The 21,555-nt window shown below is 38.1% G+C and overlaps 1 protein-coding gene across 4 annotated transcripts in view; it reads left to right on the plus strand.

The window, feature by feature from the left end:
- Window positions 1–21,555, plus strand: part of LOC144975029 (kelch-like protein 12) — a 138,274-nt gene that overhangs the window by 90,776 nt on the left and 25,943 nt on the right. For all 4 annotated transcript variants that reach the window (XM_078918675.1, XM_078918674.1, XM_078918676.1 and 1 more), the window contains 3 exons: window positions 7,361–7,467; window positions 16,999–17,191; window positions 17,714–17,971. In XM_078918675.1, the coding sequence (XP_078774801.1) occupies window positions 7,361–7,467; window positions 16,999–17,191; window positions 17,714–17,971 (558 nt within the window). The remainder of the gene's footprint in view (window positions 1–7,360; window positions 7,468–16,998; window positions 17,192–17,713; window positions 17,972–21,555) is intronic.

Consider the following 21,555-nt stretch of genomic DNA (forward strand, 5'->3'; position numbering starts at 1 on the left):
GCACCTTTCTGCTGAGGGTGTGCAGTTCCGAGAGGACCCCGATAAGGAGGAGCTATTGATCCTGGAGGCTGAGGGGGGTTCACCTTGCGAGGTGTTTCTACCCCAACACTCCTCTTTGGCTTGACGCTTCTCTAAAGACGGGTGGGTAGCCTACCTTGTAGATGGCCCGAGCTACCCAACGCAGAGATGCCAAATCTATTTTTGGCACTCCCCTCCATTTAGGCAAAGAGATTGGAAGGACTAGATTTAAAACCATATCTAGTTCCTGTCCCCCATGAAATTTCTTTTTAATCATGGTTTGTCATCTCTGAATCAGCAGTCAGTCTTTGTGCAACGCAAAGATTAGGGTCAATCCGTGAGAAAGGCCTGGAGGCGGGACGTCCCCCAACTCCACCCCTCGAGTCCTTTTTTTAAATATTTTTTTTAATTTTTTTTTTTTTTTCCCAAGGACCATGGAAGGACAAGAGGAGGCCAGACTTGAGGAGTATAGCTTCGGTGAGTGCCTTACCCCCCAAGTGTGGGACTGAGCCGTGCTAGTGGGCACAATATAGCCGGGTTGAATAAAAACTTATAAATATCATGGCCAAAAATAGCAAAAACTCTCCCCTTAAAGCCCCACCCCAGACAGGAAAGAAAAGAAAGATTACAGCCCCGATGACTCTTGATGACTTACCAGGAATGGCAACCCCAAAATTCTCGCCGTTCCTGGTAATTCAACCGAATGAGGATAATATTAAACTAAACACTTTGAGTATCTTCACCATCAGCAAGGCACTCAAAGCAAATGGCGCCGGTACACCAAAGGCAGTGAACAGGAACAACTCTGGCACTTTAATGATACAAGTGCAGGGTCGACAAGAGAGTGAGAACCTCTTGAAATGTACCAGATTCTCTGACATCCCAGTCACCGTTGAGGCTCACAGGAGCCTCAATAGGTCAAAAGGTGTCATAAGAAGCAGAGATCTGGTAGGCTGTTCGGAGCACTAGATGGTTGAGGAACTGGAGGGTGTTGTCGAAGCTCGGCGGGTTAGCATCCGCCGCGGCGACAGCACAATCCAGACCAACACCTGGATCCTGACTTTTGACAGCCCGAGACCCCCGTCGAGAATAAGAATTGAATACTTCGACTGGGAGGTTTGGCCTTACGTCCCGAACCCCATGAGATGTTTTAACTGCCACCGGTACGGCCATACTAAAACAAACTGCCGCCGTAAAGCTACATGCCCCCGCTGCGGCAAAGAAGACCACAATGAGGAAAACTGCAAAGTGGACCCTTGTTGTCTGAACTGCCAAGGCAAGCATGCAGCACATTCGAAAGATTGTCCTAAGTGGCAAGAAGAAAAGGCAATCTTGACATACAGAGCCACTTACGGCGGTACGTTTGCTCAGGCAAAAGCAGTGATCTGCCCCCCTCAGCAGGTCGCTGCTTCTGCCAAGAGTTATGCAGAAGTTGCCAGGGCTGCTGGTAATAACCAAAACAGCCATGGCAAAATCGCACAGACTAGAAAAGACAGTCCTCAAAAGAAAAAGCCATCAAGACCTAAAAACAAGGTCCCAAATGTGTCAAAAAATCTTTTTGACACATTGGAGGTTCAAGATGTGGAACCTGCAGCCCCCTCCACATCCACCTCCAAGGCGACCTCCACCCCCCCTCCTTCCCCAAACAAAAAAATTCTCCCCCTCATGGGCGTGGATGTTGGACCCACCCCCCATCTCCACTCCCTTGAGCCCTCTCTATCCCCCCAAAAACAAAACTCCACCCCTTCCTAGAATATGGAGCCACCAACACCAGTCGGGGGATCCACAAATCCCCCTTAGGGGCCTCAAAGCCCCAAAAAATCTAAGAACCCAGAGGGACCTAAAAATCCCAAGGGTTCAAAAAAACTCAGCCCTAAAAAAACCGAGAGGCCCCCACAGGGCCTCCTTCTCCTATTGAAGTCTCTCCTCCTAGGAGAATAAAAGTAAAAGGGTTGAAGGCAGGCATACTGCCTAACCTCCCCACAAAAAATTAGGATACCTAGTCAGACAAGATTAATTTCCTGGAACATCAGAGGGATCAGATCAAATAGAACAGAATTGGACCTCCTCCTCCAGAGGAATCCTGATGTAGTCTGTCTGCAGGAAACAAAATTACCAGCAGACGACTACACAGTAAAAGGATATACGGCCAATCATCTGATTCACTCTGATGGCCAGATAGCGTGTGGGGGAGTTTCAATTCTCACGAAGAAGAGCACCCCCACCGCTTGATACAAATAAAAAACAAATCTACAGGCAATAGCAGTGAGAGTGACATTGCACAGACCAATCACCATCTGCTCTGTGTACATCCCACCAGATCATCGCCTCCAGTCTGCCGAGCTAGAGGGAGTTCTAAACCAACTCCCCCCTCCCTATGTGATAATGGGAGATTTCAATGCTCACAGTCCTCTCTGGGGAAACACAGACACAAACCAGAGGGGAAAGGCAGTGGAGGCATTCATAATGAAAATGGATGTATACTTGGCAAACGGTCTCGAGGCAACACGGGTAAATATTCACAATCTTACCACGTCTGCTATTGATCTCACTTTCTGTGATCCTACACTAGCTCCAGAGCTCTCTTGGACTGTGATCGATGATGATCACGGTTCTGACCATTTTCCAGTCTGCCTCGACATCACCCCGACTTCAAGGGCCCCACAGCCCAAACGTTGGAGTGTACGGCGAGCAGATTGGGAAACTTTCTCACAGGAGTGTCACAGACTCCTTACGACAGAGGTGGACAGCTATGACAAATTCAAAAATATTTTAACAAATATCTGCAGCTCGACAATACCAACAACCTCTGGAAACCAAGAAAACACAATCCCTTGTTTACAGAGGAATGTCGAGCGGCCCTACGGGAGAAGAAAAAAGCATACAGGAAAGCGATGAGATTCCCAATCCCTGAGAATTTCGCAACATTTAGGAAACTACGAGCAAAGTGTAGGAAGATCTTCCGAGAAAACAAACGGAGATCCTTCCAAAACTTTGTCTCAAAAATAAATAGCCAGACACCCCTGAATAGGGTGTGGAAGATGTTACGGAAACTGAAGGGATCCGATAGTGATTCACTAAATCACTTGACACGTCCCGATGGATCCGTGGCTGAAACAGAACAAGAAATTGCCAACACCCTGGCCGAGAGGCTGGCGCACAACTCCTCGTCTGCACACCACACACCACAATTTCCAAGCCATAAACAAAACGCAGAAAACACACCAATAAACTTTACATCTACAAACACTGAAGACTACAACAAACCATTTACACTTGAGGAGTTGGGTGCCTGCCTCCGTGACACAAATGTCACAGCACCGGGTCCTGACAACATCAGTATGAAATACTCCGACATCTTCCACAAGATAGTCTGGTTGTCCTTTGAATATCTATAACAGATATAGACACACAGACTTTTCACCTAGTTGGAATCTGGCCACCGTATTCCATCCCAAAACCTGGAATACCATTCGACGCTTTCAAACTACCGACCATCGACCCTCACAGCTGCCTATGCAAGCTGATGGAGAAAATGGTCAACAGCGTCTGATGTTCTACTTGGAACACAACAACTCCCTCTCGGACTCCAATGTGGCTTTCGAAAGAACAGATCAACTTTGATCACCTGTTCGACTAGAGCTTCATTCGTGAGGCCTTTGCCAAAGGTGAGCACTTGGTAGCAATCTCTTGACCTCGAGAAGCCTTTGACACAACTTGGAAATTCGGAATCCTCAAAGATCTCACAATCTTGGTCTACGAGAACCTCCAATGTTTGTCAGAGCATTTTAAACACAGATCCTTTCAGGTCAAAGCAGGATCCACCTTTTCTGATCCATTTGATCAGAAGAGGGAGTCCACAGGTAGCATCTGTTTGAGATTTTTAAAAACTCATAGTGAATGCTAATGAGACAAATTTGACTGTTCCTTTAATTTGAAGACTTCTGTATGCAATCGAAGTAAATCGAGTATGGACACCATTGGAGACAGTTACAACTCCAACTAAACAACTGTCGGAGGGGGCAAATCAAATTCAAATGTTGTTTCTCTTCTCCTCCCATCAAAAACAGTACCTGTCCCAACTACTGTCCGAAAACATGCTCCCCTCATCCGACAGCCTGACCTTTATCTCAACAATTCCAGAATTGAGGTAAAGGACGAAGCCCGATTTCTGGGTTTGATCTTTGATAGGAAACTAAATTTCCTCGACCATATCAAAGATCTCAGACTGCGATGCATGAAAGCAATGAGAATAATGAGAGTTCTGTCGAGCATGGAATGGGGTTCGGACACTAACACTCTTCTAAAGATATACCGAACCCTTATTCGATCAAAATTGGACTACGCATCTTTTGTATACGGCTCTGCAAAACCATCCTACTTAGCCATGCTGGACCCAATTCATCATCAGGGACTGCGCTTGGCACTCGGGGCTTTCCGCACTTCTCCAGTGGCAAGCCTTTATGCTGAGGCAGATGAGCCACCTCTCCATCTCAGGAGGAAAAAACTGGCTCTCCAGTATGTTACTAAGGTCACATCGCTGCACGACAACCCAGCACACAAACACGTACACTACACGGATAGGACACTAGAAGAAAAATTTCGCAAGCACCCAAAAATGACACCACCATTAGGTTGCAGAATAAAAAAAGACATCGCAGACATGAACATCAGTCTAGATAGGATACGTCCATACGTCCAGGCAAAGACACCACCATGGTCCATACATAGACCAAACATAAATTTGGATCTAACAAAACTCGAAAAATCACAAACAGACCCACATATTTACAAACAGACACTAAAAGCAATATTACAAACATACAAAAACCATACTCACATCTTCACGGATGGTTCAAAGAGCGCAGATGCAGTAGGATGTGCCTATCACTCATCGGAAGGCACAGGATCACTTCGCCTGGATAGAAATGTTTCGATCTTTACAGCGGAATCGAGAGCAATCCTAAATGCTCTACGTTTGGCTGAGAGATCGAATAAAAACAAATTCTTGATCTTGTCTGACTCACTGTCCGTACTTAGGGGGATCTCAAATTTTTATTGCACCGATCCAAGACTCATAAGTATCTTGGAAGGTGCAAATAAATTATTTATTAAAAAAAAGAAAGTTTGTTTTCTCTGGGTACCTAGTCATGTGGGTATCCAGGGGAACAAAGAAGCGGATCGACTGGCAAAAGAGGCGGTGAGCCAAGAATGACAAGAGGGCAGTAAAATCCCACACGCGGATTTAAAGATCAATATAAAAAAACATGTCCAAAAGGAATGGGAACAATCCTGGAGTCGAGATGTACATAACAAATTAAAACAAATTAAAAGTGACCTCGGCCCCAGACCCAACTCGGGGCTAAAAAGAAGAGACGAGGTAAAAATAACTCGACTCCGGATCGGACATACTGCCCTTACTCACCGTTTCCTTCTGGAGAGGGATGAAAAACCCCTCTGCAGAACATGTAACTGTGACCTGACAGTTCAACACATTTTAATTGAATGTACAGAATTAGAACAGATAAGGTCACAACATTATGATAACAGAGACTTAAAGTCTCTGTTCCAGTCGGTCGATCCGCTTACAATTTTAAAGTATCTGCAGGAATGTGAACTCCTGCAGAAATTGTAAATGAATATTTTTACTTAACAAACATGTAACGATTATGATTTTATAAAGATTTTATTACAACAGTACACGTTTTGAGCAGCTATGGCCCCTCAAGGCCGATAAAAATTAATAAAAGACAAAAACGGGCGCTTAAATGACCTAAATAGTGTCGAAAGCGCCGTTAAACACCTAAAAACAAACAAACAAACAAACAAATATTTTTGTGCATACTGTATTACGTATGTACAACATATATTCATTCATTCATATGCCTTTTGCGCCACGATATCATAAGACATCGTCGCCTAGGCATTCCACGAAGGAATATAGATAATTCATCAAACAAGATGTCTGATGTCAACAGGAATCACCCATGTTATCCAAGTGAGCAAATTGGGGGTTAATAATCTTGCTCAAGAAAAAAACGAAAGTAGTGCCGGATCACAGTGCAATGCCTTATCCACTCGACCACTTGTTTTTATGTTTGTAATATATGTATGTACAATGTATCTATGGGTGTGTGTGTATATGTTTGTAGTATATGTATGTAAAATGTATTTATGGGTGCGTGTATTTGCATATGTGATCGGACGCAGGTAAGCATATGTCCAAATTTGTGGTATGTAATATTTTAACTAATAATCAATATAATAACGTGCTTTGAAGCTTCAGCAAAAGCGCTATATAATTGTACGTTTATTATTATTATTATTATTATTATTATTATTATTATTATTATTTATTATTATTATTATTATTATATTATTATTATTATTATTATTATTATTATTATTATTATTATTATATTATTATTATTATATTATTATTATTGTTATTATTATTTATTATTATTATTATTATTTATTAATTATTATTATTATTATTATTATTATTATTATTATTATTATTATTATTATTATTATTATTATTATTATATTATTATTATTATTATTATTATTATTAATAATAATATTATTATTATTATTATTATTATGATCCGTCTTATAATTGTAAATTTCTCAAGAGTGTTGGTTCAAGGTTATCGGTTGGTAACACAAAAACAGCATTCAAAAAATTATTGAGTCAAAACGGAACAATTGAAATATCTATTAATCTAGTTTTGACAATTTTTTTTATTATTGACGTAATTTTCAAAGTTTATGTGTTGTATATTGAGTAATTAACTCGTGCTATGAGATTAAAGTAATAAAAAGGTTTCCATGTCATTAGCTTGACACGCTTAGCAACAAGAGGTCACGTGACCATAAAGCATGGAAGGTCAGTTCCCCCCTACTACCTCATTGTTTTGTTTATTCATCACGACATTCTCTCATCTCTCATTTGTCTCTAGTGTTTCATTCATCGTCTCTTGTTGACAAAGGGGAAACAAAAAACTTCCACATTATCTGTCCTCGTTAATTAAATTTAAATTTGCATTCTATTTGGCTATTCTTATTTATTCTTCAAGCTTAATAATAGTTATATGTCATGTCATTTAGATTGAGTGTAAGTTTGGTAGTTGAAGTTAGTTCAAACAATTAACACAGTTTATTACCTCTGCAATTTTTGTGCACAGGTGATATTTTTTTTTCCAATTTACGAGGCTACCTTCTCAATGACTAACCATTTTTTCATTAGCCTTATAATTTTCAGAAAAGAAACTAATCAATTTATTCATAAGGGGGAATAGATTCGCATATTTTTTAACTTAACCAAAACATCTTTCAGGAATGGACAGTGTATTAGTAGTACTTGGAGGTTTCAGTTCCCATCAGAACCTGGTTGACACTGTCGAAAATTTCAGCTCTAAAACAGATAATTGGAGTAAACTGCCCGTAAGTATTACACAATGTGACTTTTGTATGATTTCTATGAAATTTAGATTAAAGTATGTCCAGGGTAGGAATTTGCTTCCAAATTATTTTTATTTAAGTGTCATTATGTCTATCTAGTAAATTATGTTGATTATGGTTTTGCTTCAGTTTTGGAGTTAACTGAAAAATATCCCTCCAAAATGTTGAATTTCCCAATATTATTTCCTATACATACATAGATAATCATGACTATAGCAGGGTTCCCACTCGGTCGGGAAGTTTAGAAATGGTCTTGAATTTTTTTATTTCCTCAAGATCGGGAAAAAACGGTCTTGAAAATAAAAACGGTCTTGATTTTTTTTTTTGGTCTGAGTCGGGAACTGTCAAATAGGGTGTGGTCATAAGTATGGTGTCTTATTATTTACTTATTAAGTAAGTGATGATAATCTACCGCGGGATTTTGGGAATTTCTCAGAAATTTTCCGTTGAATTTGCCGTGTCAAACCATTTCCTCAAAACCACAAAATCACCATTATGTCTTATGTCATATTTTGACACCTGTGCTCAGTTTCGTGAAATTTGGTGACGGTCCCGTCTTTATGACGTCAGGCCAGAGAGAATGGCGCCAGATGTCACAGTTGATACAAAAGACCAGTGGTTTCTTTGATTAGTTGATGAATGAAGGGGAGGGATAAATGGGTCATGATTTTTTTTCTCTGATGTAGGTGCATATTGCCTTTTTAATTTCTCTCTCTCTCTGCTTTGCCTCTCTTTGTTTCACTTTTACTTTTTTTTTTAACGTGGAATTAATAGGGCCAATTCATAAATTATTCTGGTTGAGAAGTCCCCCCCCCCCCTCCCTTCTTTCTCTCTCTCTCTCTCTCTCTCTCTCTCTCTCTCTCTCTCTCTCTCTCTCTCTCTCTCTCTCTCTCTCTCTCTCTCTCTTTCTTTCTCTCTCTCTATTTCGTTGGCAACCATCCATTAAATAATCTGGTAATTTCTGTATAGAGATACAATAAAGCACTGGTGATTGGCTTAGTTTACTCTTCCTTTTTTTGCCTTTGGACTGTGGTTTGAAATTTGAGAGATTCTTTGGTTGTATTTATATGCTGAATAACCACTAGGTTTCCGTAACAAAGATATTGTATAGCCTGCTTTATAAAGTAAAAATCAAAAGAAAACACTTTCTGGCCTTTTATTTGAATATTGTTGTAGGCCTTTAAAATGTTATGTGAAAAGGACAATTCATGAAATGTTTACAAAAAGTAAATTTATGTCTAATGATAAGAATGGATTTACAGTAGTAGTAATATATTACATAATACAAAACGTTCGTGTTATTATTTTACATTTTCCTTGTGTATGAGAGTCCGAGAAATTTTCCTCCCTTTTGATAAATTACTATTATCATCACTGATTAAGCTATCTTAAGTTAACTGCTAATCATCATGCTTGGTGGAACGTTCCAGGAGTTCTGGACCAAATATCCGGCTTTCAAAGACTGGTTAAAAAATACTAGCAACAATCTTGAAACATACTGCATATTGTGTAAAAAGACTATTTATATCAAGACCTTGGGAAGGTCTGCTTTGACTTCCCACATGCAAGGGAACAATCACAAGTTACTAGCATTGGCTATCCTATCTAGGAATGACAGGGGGTCGTTACTTAACTTTGTTGCAAAGCCATCTACATCTACTAGCTCAAGAGCTTTTGACTCAATGCAGGCACAGGTGATGCCAAAGCCTTCATCATTAGATAGTTTTGTGTGTAAGTAGATGATAATTTTTGGTGTCGAATTGCCACAATCGTAACAAATTGAAAACGAAATGAATATGTTTATGTTGTGTATATCGCACGTGTGAAAGAAAGAAAGAAGAGAGAGAGATGAGAGAGAGAGAGAGAGAGAGAGAGAGAGAGAGAGAGAGAGAGAGAGTAGAAGAGAAATAAGTAGGAGTGAAATATCTGTTCATTTAGTTATGTTTAACATTATAACAAGTGTAACTAAATGACAAATTGCCATATTTATGGACAATAAAGATCTATTATTATTATTATTATTATTATTAAGTCTGATGTCATTGATGCTGAGATTTGGTGGTGTGTGTGAACGGTAATGAAAAACCACTCTGCCAGTTCGAATGAAGACATTGACCACTTTTTTAAAAACAAAAGTTCAGTCGATACAAAAATTTAGTTGTTGAGAAACTATTGGTCTTGAAAAACATTTGGCAGTCTTGGATTTTAAAATGAACCCTGCTATAGATATACTTACGTCATCATAGGTTTGGTATTGTAAGGTAATAGTAATATCCTAGAAGCAACAGAAGACCTACGAATAAACTGCAGCCCTCCAAGCAAGACAGAAATTCTCAAAACACTAAAACAATTGAAATGCCAAAAAAGCAGCGGGCCCAGATTCGATTCCACCAGAAGCATTAAAATCAAATCCAAATATAATCACCAAGCAACTACATACTTTGTTTGAAAAGATATGGGAAACGGGAGTAATCTCCAAAGACTGGAAAGAAAGTCTCATAGTAAAAATACCAGAGAAAGGGAATTTAGAAGAATGTAAAACCTACACAGGGATAACGCTCCTATTCATACCAGGGAAGGTCTTCAGCAGAATCCTGCTCAACAGAATAAAAGATGTTGTTGACCCTAAATTCAGAGATGAACAAGCAGGATTCAATTCAAATAGATCCTGCACTAACCAAATCTGCTCCCTTGAAATCATCATTGAGCAATGAATGGAACTCAACTCTCTACCTAAACTTCATTGACTACAAGAGATGGCTTTTGATAGTCTCAAAAGGCAATCATTATGGAAAATCACTCGACATTATGTGATACCCCAAAACCTGGTGAGCCTTATGCAAAGCATGTACAAGGACACAAGCTGTAAAACCATCCACAACTACAGTCTCACAGACTCTTTCCCAATCCAAACTGGGATTAGACAAGGATGCCTGCTGTCTCCTTTTCTATTTTTTTCTTGCCATCAACTTTGTTATGAGAAAAAGCCTGGAAAATACTAGAAGTGACATACAATGGTGACTCATGAACCAGCTAAATGATTGAGATTGTGCTGATAATCTAGCATTATTATCACACAATGCCACCCAAATGCAAGATAAAACATATAGACTTAACATCGAATCAAAGAAAATCAGCCTCCAAATCCATACTGGAAAAAAAAAATCATGAGACTTAACACAGAAAACAAAACCCCTATACTCCTTGACACTTCATAACTAGATGAAGTCAAAGGGTTCACAGTGTTGTAGACCAAACTGGTAGCACAGATACAGATGTCATGAAACAAATTCAAAAAGCCAGAGTAGCCTTCAAATCACTCAACAACATTTGGAAAACATAAAAAATTAAAATGGAAACAAAACAAAATCCTGCGTTGTGTGAAAGAGAGAGGTATAGAAATTGGTAGATTGATAGAGCAATCGATAAAGAGAGAGAGAGAGAGAGAGAGAGAGAGAGAGAGAGAGAGAGAGAGAGAGAGAGAGAGAGAGAAAGAGAGAAAAGGAGAGAAATGATGATTATTACGATGATGAGGAAGTAAAAAAAAAAAAGTGTGTGTTTGTGTATGTGTGTGAAAGAGAGAGAGAGAGAGAGATATAGAGAGAATTTTCCTCCCAGCAGTATGAACTATGTTCACGATTCAACTTTGAACAGGGATGTAATAAATGAAGGATTAAGATATGAATTTACACACTGCAACGAGGCAGGCTTAGTAAATAAATAGTAAATAGTAAATAATGAATTTATATAGCGCCTAAACATCCACGTTAATCGTGCTCTGCGGCGCTTTACATAATAAAAATAAAAATAAAAATGTTTAAAAACAACAAAATTAAAAATCACGACATTACATGATACATAATAAGCATGCATACAGAAAACAGAATCAAAGCAACATCTATTTTATGAAAAATAAGCCTCGCGGAACAACTCAGTCTTCAGACATTTCCTGAAAGATGATAAATTTTCACAGGACTTTGTCCGAGGACTAAGTGCGTTCCATAGGCGTGGAGCTATGAATGAAAAGGCTTTTTCACCGAAAGTGGATTTTGAGGTGGAAACTTTTAGAAGATGGGACTGAGATGATCTTAAATTTCGAGTGGGTTCATATTTTTTAATCAGTTCCTGCAAATATTCAGGTGCCAATCCATCCAGACATTTAAAAACATAGCACAATATTTTAAATTCTATCCTATACTTCACAGGAAGCCAGTGCAATTCCTGGAGAACTGGTGTTATATGATCTCTTTTTTTCGTTAATTTTATAAGTCTAGCCGCTTTATTTTGAATTTTTTGTAGTTGATGAATTAATCTACTTTGACAGCCAATGAGAAGGGAATTGCAATAATCTAATCTACTAGTAATAAACGAATTAACAAGCATCTTTGTAATATCTTCATCAATATAATGTCTGATTCTTCCAATGTTTCTAATGTGATAGTTACAACATTTGCATATTTTTTAAACATGATCTTCCATGGATAACCCTTGATCTAAATACACCCCAAGATTTCTCACACAAGAACTAGGTTTAATAGCATTTTCACCCACTAGTATCTCATTTGTAGATATTTTTGAGAGTTGATACCTATTTCCAAAAATTATCATTTCCGTCTTGTCATCATTAAATTTAAGTTTGTTTAGTTTCATCCAATACTTTATGTTAGCAATGCAATTTTCCATAACAGATGCTGATGACAGCTCTGAATCATTATTGAAGTTTTGTATGCAGCTGAGTGTCATCAGCATAAAAATGAAAATCAATGGGAAAAGTGGATAACATATGAGAAAGGGGAGCAGTATACATTGTAAAAAGGAGGGGCCGAGAATAGATCCCTGAGGCACTCCACACGTTAATATGGATGGAGTTGATACATGGTTTTCTATAATTACTGACTGAGTTCTTTCAAACAAATATTCCTTTAACCAGTCCAAAGCTGTGCCACTGATATAAAATTGATCACGTAGTCTAGTCAAAAGTAAATTTTGATCGATAGTGTCGAATGCCGCACTTAAATCTAGTAAAACAAGCATCGCAGCACTTTTATTATCTATATCATTTACAATATCATTAAAAACTTTAAGTAATGCCGTTTCCGTGCTATGGGAGGCTTTGTAGGCAGATTGAAATTTAACATTTAAGGCATTCGTCTCTAGATGGTTAATAATACGAGCAGCAACGACTTTTTCGATTAATTTTGAAATGAAATTTAAATTTGACACAGGTCTAAAATTATTTAACTCATTGCAGTCAAGATTTGCTTTTTTCTTCAGGGGTCTAACCAAGGCATGTTTCAGCATATTTGGAAAATCAGGCAACGTTAGACTTTCATTTACGATAGATGCAATTGCTGGAGCAAGATATTTCATTTACGATAGATGCAATTGCTGGAGCAAGATACTTTGAACATGATTTTATGAGCCAAGTTGGTGTTTTATCGAGCGGGCATGATTTATTAGGCATATCTGACAAAATATTTTTAACTTCCTCTATTGTTACGGGTTCAAACGACGTTAACATTTTATAACGGGTGTTCATAGATTTAGTTGGTCGTGTCGTGCAGGTAAGTGTTGTGTCCTCCTGTAGTGTCTCTTCCGTTGATGTTGATCTTCCAGGCGATGTCACGTGCCTTGTCATTGTTGTTGTGTTCATTGGTGAAGTCATGCTTGTTGTTTCAACTCGTGATGTCGTGCTGGGATGTAGATTTGTGGGGCTGTCGTTGTCTAGTTCCTGTCGGATGTTGGAAATTTTCTCAATGAAAAAGGTGTTGAATTTGTCACAGAGTTCTTTTGGAGATGTATTTGTAGGTAAATTATTTGTATTCGATGGTGTGATCATTTCTTTGACAGTATTATAAAGCTTTTTCGAGTCAAGTTTGCTTTTTATCAGAGTGTCCTTCACATATTGCCGCTTGGTACTGACTATTAATTGATTGGTATAATTTTTGGCTTTTTTATAAATTTGCTTGTGAATTTCAAGTCGAGACTTACGCCAAATACCTTCCTTATGACGTCTGTCATGTTTGGCCTTTCGTATTTCAGCAGTAAACCATTTGGAATTTGGTCTTAGGACGATCGTTCTGGACTTGAGGGGCGCATAATTTTCCAGACGCTTATTGAGTGATGTATAGAGGAGATCTAATTTCTCTGTAAATGCCATGTGTATTCATAACGTTATTATTTATGTCCAACTCCCTAATTTGGTCCAGTAATTTGGTGTGGTTTATGTTCTTCGTTTTTCTATAGCGGACTTTACGCCGATTTGAAATTGGGACAGGGACATTGATCTTAAAAAATACTGGGTGGTGGTCTGAAATGTCTGGGCTTCCGATCCTGATCTCACGAATGGAAGTATCGATGGACCGTGTGATAACGAGATCGAGGGTGTCCACCCTCGTGAGTTGGTCCTTTGACATTTTGTTTGAGATTGAATATTTCTAGAAGTTTGGTGAAGTTGTCAGAAATCTCGGCATGAAAATTAAAATCACCTAGAATAATAATTTCTCGATTCTCTGTGTTTTTTGCGTGGAGAAAGTCTTCAAATTCTTTTATAAAAGTTGTATTAGTGCTCTTGTTTTTAGTTGATGGTGGTGGTCTGTAAATGGTTACGACATTCAAATGTCTGTTATTATGACTAAAGTGAATTTCGATGCATTCGAATGAGTCGTAGTTTTGTTTTTCTCGTTTGATAATATTCAATTGATCTCTAAAAACACACATCAAACCACCTCCACGTCTTTGGTCTCTATTTTCTTGATGATATGAATAGCTGCTGGGGATTACCTCGTTTATGGTTATAGTGTCAGAAGATGTTAGCCAAGTCTCTGTAATAAAGAATAAATCCAATTTGTTTTCGACGATAAAATCATTTATTAACACAGCTTTATTTCGCACAGAGCGGGCATTCAGGAGAGCACATTTCAAATTGTTTTCGTCATCTGTAGGTAATGTGGTCAAGGGCATATATGTATATATGCATATATATTTCGTGTTTACTTGAAAAAGGCTAAAGGTCGAAACGTCATTTGTTTTGTGTTGTTCCCTTGTATATGAGTCACATTTATTCCCTTTATCGTTCTCTCCATTTTATTATTTAGGCACCTCTAGTTTATAGTAGTGAAGTAGGCATGAAGTAGGTGCAAAAAAGGGCGCTGTCTTCATTTTCATATATATATATATATATATATATATATATATATATATATATATATATATATATATATATATATATATATATATATATATATATATATATATATATATATATATATATATATATATATATATATATATACAGTAGAACATGAAAGTAACGTACTCGGAAATAGCGAGAACTCGGAAATAGCGAGTAAAATCTAAATCCCCGTTTTTTTCTCTTATTTGAGTCAATAAAATTAGCATGCAAGTAGCGAGTATGAAAAAGAGGTCAACTCGGAAATAACGAGCATTTCCTGCCCCAGCCTAGGACTTCGAACGAAGTAAAGCAAAACACCAGACAAGGGCGATTTAAATATTTTTAGCCTAGCTTCTTTTCTTTTCTTATTTTTCGTTACGAGTAATATTACATAGTAGCCTAGTCTAGAGTACATAGTAGGCGAAACAAATTTGGGTGGGGGTTGGGCGTGTGTGTTTGTGTGCGTGTGGGGGTCAATTATTCACCCAATGTGGTGACACGCGACGCGCGAGGTAAGCACTGGCAGCCAACATGACAACATGCCTCACTTCGCAGCATCGATCAGCGAGAGAGGGGAGCGTGGAACCATCATTTCAGTGGGTCAGTGATGCGCTTGCTTACCTCATCAAACATGCCTAGTGCATACAAACACTCGCACACACACATTACATACACGGAATCTCGATGGAAATGGAAGGGGCGGATCAACTTCAACCTGTGGCCATCATTACGTAGCGAAGGCCGTGTTCAACCCTGCCCTCACCCCACTTTATCCACACACAGTCATTTGCACGCACGCGCGGCACACACACACACACACACACACACACACACACACACACACACACACACACACACACACACATTGTCTTTCCATATTTTTGTACGGCCGAGAGACCTTTCCTGGCAACTCGGGAATAGCGAGAACTCGGAAATAGCGAGTAATCAGGAGTGGACCCGTCGAACTCGCTATTTCCGAGTTCTACTGTATATATATATATATATATATATATATATATATATATATATATATATATATATATATATATATATATATATATATTTATGAGTGTTAGTGGGTACTTGTAGGTACGAAAGTGTTCGACAATTTAGGTTAGAGTATATAAAAAGGAGGGCATGGAAATGATTGTTTCAGCTAAAAATATGTGAGTGAATTTATTTATATATATGATTGTCATAATAGTTCAAATATTATAGATAAAAATGTGTGTGTGTGTGTATGTGTATGTGCATGTGCGTGCAAGGGAAGAGAGAGAGAGAGAGAGAGAGAGAGAGAGAGAGAGAGAGAGAGAGAGAGAGAGAGGGGGGGGGGAGAGCGAAATGAGATGTAATGAGATCAAAACTATATAGATCAAGAATAAGGCAGTGGGACGGGGGAGGGGGGGGTGTTATTGGAGAATACTAGACGGCGATAGTGTTATTATTGGCCCCCTTCTGACCCTACTAAGATTTTTTTAAATTTTAAATATGGATGAAGGGGGGGGGGGGGTTGCACAGAAAGAAAGAAAGAGTATGAGAGTGAGAGAGAAAGAGAGAGAGAGAGAGAGAGAGTGTGTGTGTGTGTGTGTGTGTGTGTTTCAAAGGTATATTTAATATAAAGGAAAGAGATTAAACAAAAACCAAAACTAGGTTGACCTAATGGTTTAAATATGTATAGAATTTTGTATTATTCTAAAATGAAATCAAAATAGAGTAAACTTAGCTTTGAAATTCTCCTAGATTAAGTGGAAGGCTTGTAGTCAAGTTGGCAATGAATATAAAAGAAGTATTTTGTTACAGTACAATCTGGTACTGATCAAAATTAAATATAGAAACAGATCCCCCCCCCTCTCTCTCTCTCTCTCTCTCTCTCTCTCTCTCTCTCTCTCTCTCTCTCTCTCTCTCTCTCTCTCTCTCTCTCTATCTCTCTCTCTCTCTCTTGGCCAAAACGTCCTTTGTTTTTTGTTTTTCACTTGTATAAGTATATGTCACATTTACTCCCTTTATCTTTCTCTCCATTTCATTATTATATCATACACAGTAAATCCTTGATTATTAATTTCATAACGCCATAAGTAAGTTGGTCATAAGTGAGGTTGGAGATTTGATGGGTTCGGTTTAATGGGCTGTTACGGTAAGTATAAATAGACACTCTGTAGTTTCTAATATGAAATGATTGGCGATTAAGGTCAGGTGTACCAAATAACAGAACGGTTAGATTCATTTATTTTTAACATGTGAATGAATGTCTTTTCAAATTTATACTTTGTTAATTCTATCAAAGTAATAAATAGCTAGTCTATTAAACTTTTGTGATTAGTAACACAATCTTATTTCAGAATTTGACCCGCAAGAGACGGTATGTATCTGCTGCCTCAGTTGCCAATAAGTTGTATGTTGTGGGTGGTTATGATGGTCAGTCTCGACTCAATTTGGTTGAAAAACTTGATCTATCTCATAGTAAACCACAATGGGAGCCAGTCACCCCGATGCACCAGAGACGAGGCCTAGCAGGGATTTGTGTTTATAAAGGCATGTTTTTTACTGATTTATCTAAAATCATAAGTCATTATAGTCATCTGTTGGTCACTCAGTTTACCATAGCTCAAAAATGTTATCATGTCTATCCTTACTTTAGGAAATGAAATTCTGATTACTCTTGGCCTGTAATTTCAATTGACAAACCTAAACATTAACATACAGAAATCTCTGCTATTCCAATTCTTTCTTATTCTTGGAATAAATGATATGTTCAATATGATAAACATGAGTTTCATCTCATGAATATATTGTAAAATTACTCTTTTTCTTTGATGTGAATTTCAAATGATTCTTATAATTCATAGGTCAATGAATTTCCGGGAGTGTTTATAAATAAAACAAATTTCCGGGAGTGTATTTATAAATAAAACACTTTTTTCTATATTTTTACTGTACTCAGCAGCTTCAAACTTGTTCGTGTTTACACTGCCAAAATAATTTGTTTAGTTTTTGTTTTTGTTTTTTTTTTTTTTGATAAAATCATTCAGCTAATTTTATTTTTTATTTCATCAGACCAACTATATGTTTGTGGTGGCTTTGATGGATACTCTCGACATTCCAGTCTAGAGCGATTTAATCCTACTACTGAAAAATGGACTATGCTAAGTGCCATGGCAACTGGTAGAGAAGGGGCAGGTCTTGTTGTAGCTAATGACATGATCTTCTGTATCGGGGGCTATGATGGCACTAATCTGTTGGCAACAGCCGAGTGCTATGACCCTCATTTAGACCAGTGGAGTAACATTCCTCCAATGAGGACCCAGAGATCTGGTGAGTTCACCAGCATTATTTTATTTTATCCCATTAAACATCTTTTTTTTTCTGTGATAATCTAGTTTTAACATTTGCAGTGTTGCCAAAACTCCCGATTCACTGGAAAAAAATCTGGTCTGGAGCAAAAATTTCCAGGTTATGGGCAACTTATGTCAAATTCCGATGAAGTCATATTGCTCCAAGGATACCCCCCCTCCCCTCCCTCTACCACCACATCATCATCACTACTACAACTACTACAACCACCAAAACCACATCATTATCACTACAAATACTATATCATTAACACGAATACAACAACCACCACCACCACCACAGCATCATCACTACCATTGCTTCTACAACCACTACTACCACATCATCACTACCACTACAACATCAAACGTCCCCCATCATCTCTACTACTCTGCTACTATTACTATTACAACTACTACTTCAGCCGCCACCACCAGCACATCATCACTACCACTTCTGCTACAACCTACACCACAACATCTTCACTACCACAACTACTGTAACCACCATCACATCATCATCACTACCACAACTACTACAACCACCACCACCAAATCATTAGTACTACCACTACTGCAACTACTGCAACCACCACATCATCATCACTACCACCACCACCACAACTACTACTACAACAACCACCACCACCACATCATCACTACCCACTACAACAACAACCACCACTACCACAACTACTACAACAACCACAACCACATCATCGCTACTACCACTACTACAAACACCACCAAATAATCATCACGACCACGACTACTACAACCACCACTACCACATCATCATCACTACCACTACTACTGCAATCACCACCAACACATCATTACTACCACTCCCATCTTTAATCGATCGTGCAGATCTACCAACTCGCTTTGGTCAATATTTAAAAGAAAAAACGGATACCATCAGGAAAGAACTCTCATCTGAATCGATCCATCAACATTTGACAACTTTCATGGTGATGCTGACTTACATCACTGCATTATGTCGTCTCCAACTAAAACTTGCGATCTAGACCCCGTAAATACTGCCATGCTTAAAAAATGCATTGATGTAATTTTAACACCATTTACATGTATTGTTAATAATTCCTTGCAGTCAGGTGCTGTACCAGACATTTACAAAGTTGCTCATGTCAAACCTCTTTTGAAAAAAACTGTAATTTTAACACCATTTACATGTATTGTTAATAATTCCTTGCAGTCAGGTGCTGTACCAGACATTTACAAAGTTGCTCATCATGTCAAACCCCTTTTGAAAATAAACTGTAATTTTAACACCATTTAAATGAATGTTAATAATTCCTTGCAGTCAGGTGCTGTACCAGACATTTACAAAGTTGCTCATGTCAAACCCCTTTTGAAAAAACCTGATCTAGATAAAGAGAACTTAAAAAACTATCGCCCTGTCTCTAATCTTCCTTTCTCTCTAAAATCTTTGAAAAGCTTGTCTTGAAACAATTACTGTCTCATCTTAAAAAGAATTATCTTGAAGAAAAATTTCAATCGGCTTATAGGCAACATCATTCTATGGAAACCGCACTTGTTAGGGTTATTAATGATCTCCTCTCTGTTATAGATAATGGTTCATGTTCTTTGCTGAATTTGCTTGACCTATCGTCTGCTTTTGATACTATTGGTCACGATCTTCTCCTCAAATGTCTTGAAATTACTTATGGCATGTCTGGTGCAGCACTTCATTGGTTTAGGTCATATTTGTTTAATCGTAAACAGATTATTACGGTGGATAAATATAGATCTGAGAAAATTATTCTTGATTGTGGGGTTCCCCAGGATTCAGTACTTGGACCCGTCCTTTTTGTTCTGTACGTTGACCCTCTAGCTAAGATCATCAGGTTTCGGTCTGTCTTACCATCAATATGCTGATGATATGCAATTGTACTGCGTCTCTAATATGAGAAATTTACAAGAAGTATCAGCCGATAGTAAGAATTGTATCCAAAGTGTTAAGAAATGGATGAATGAGAACAGACTAGAACTGAATGATGAACAGATTTGAAGCTGGCGGATGCCTCCATTTAAATTGTTGACAAAGTGAAAACTCTTGGCACATTTTTAGACTCTGGACTGTCGATGGAGCATCAGGCTAATAATTTGGTTTGATCTCTCTTTTTCCAACTCAGGGCTGAGAATTTTCCGCTTAAAGGTGGATTTCCGCCTAAATGGTAGTTTATCTCCGCCCATCCCCATCACAATTCCTCCTTTTTCAATTTAAAAAAATAAATAAACAGTGATTATTCGGGATTTTGAGAATTTCTCAGAAATTTTCCGCTGAATTTGCCGTGTCAAACATTTTCCTCAAAATCACAAAATCACCATTATGTCTTATGTCATATTTTGACACCTGTGCTCAATCTCGTGAAATTTGGTGACGGTTCCGTTTTCATGACGTCGGGCCAGACACAATGGCGCCAGCTATCATAATTGACACAGGAGACCAGCGGTTTTCTTTGATTAGTTGATGGTTAAAGGGGAAGGGGAGGGGCAAATGGGTCTGGATTTTTTTCTCTGTTGTAGTTAACTATTGCCTTTTTAATCAATCTCTCTCTCTCTCTCTCTCTCTCTCTCTCTCTCTCTCTCTCTCTCTCTCTCTCTCTCTCTCTCTTTCTTTCTCTCTCTATCTCTCTCTTACGCAACATCAATTAAATCATCTGGTTATACAGAGATAATATATTATTAGAATGATTGGCTTAGCTTACTCTTCTTTCTTACCTTTTGGACCATGGCTTTAAATTTGAGAGATTCTTGGGTTGTATTTATAAGCTGAGTAACCAGTAGGTTTCGGTAACAAAGATATTGTAGCCTGCTTTATAAAGTAAAAATCAAAACAAAACAACACTTTCTGGCCTTTTATTTGAATAACATTGTAGGCCTTTAACATGTGGAAATGACAATTCATTAAATGTTTATAAAAAGTAAATTTCTGTCTAATGATAAGAATGGATTTAAACTAGAAATAGTAATCTATATTAAATAATACTAATAAAAAACTATGTTTCTGTTATTTTTACACTTTGACTGTGTTTAATAATAATGCTGAAAACTGATATAGCGCTATAACTCCGATCGATGTTTGATCTGTTTGATCGATAGACCAAGAAATTTTCCTCCCTATTGACAAATTACTATTATCATCACTGAATAAAAAATACTCAACAAAACCACTACATCAACATCTCTACCACCACTACTATTACAACCACCACTACATCATCATCCCTACCACCACCACTACTACTACAAATTACACCACATCATCCCTACCACCACTACTACTACAACGACCTCCACATCATCAACCCTACTGCCACTACTACAACCACCACCACATCATCATCCCTACCACCACTACGACATCATCCCTACCACTACTCATACTACAACCACCACCACCATCATCCCTAGCACCACTACTACTACAAATAACACCACATCATCCCTACCACCACTACTAATACAACCACCACCACATCATCATGCCTACCACAACTACTACTACAACCACCACCACACCATCATCCCTACCACCAATAC

The sequence above is a fragment of the Berghia stephanieae genome, chromosome 6, assembly GCF_034508935.2.
Source record: "Berghia stephanieae isolate SIO BIC M18660-M18661 chromosome 6, UCSD_Bste_1.3, whole genome shotgun sequence".
NCBI lineage: Eukaryota > Metazoa > Mollusca > Gastropoda > Nudibranchia > Aeolidiidae > Berghia > Berghia stephanieae.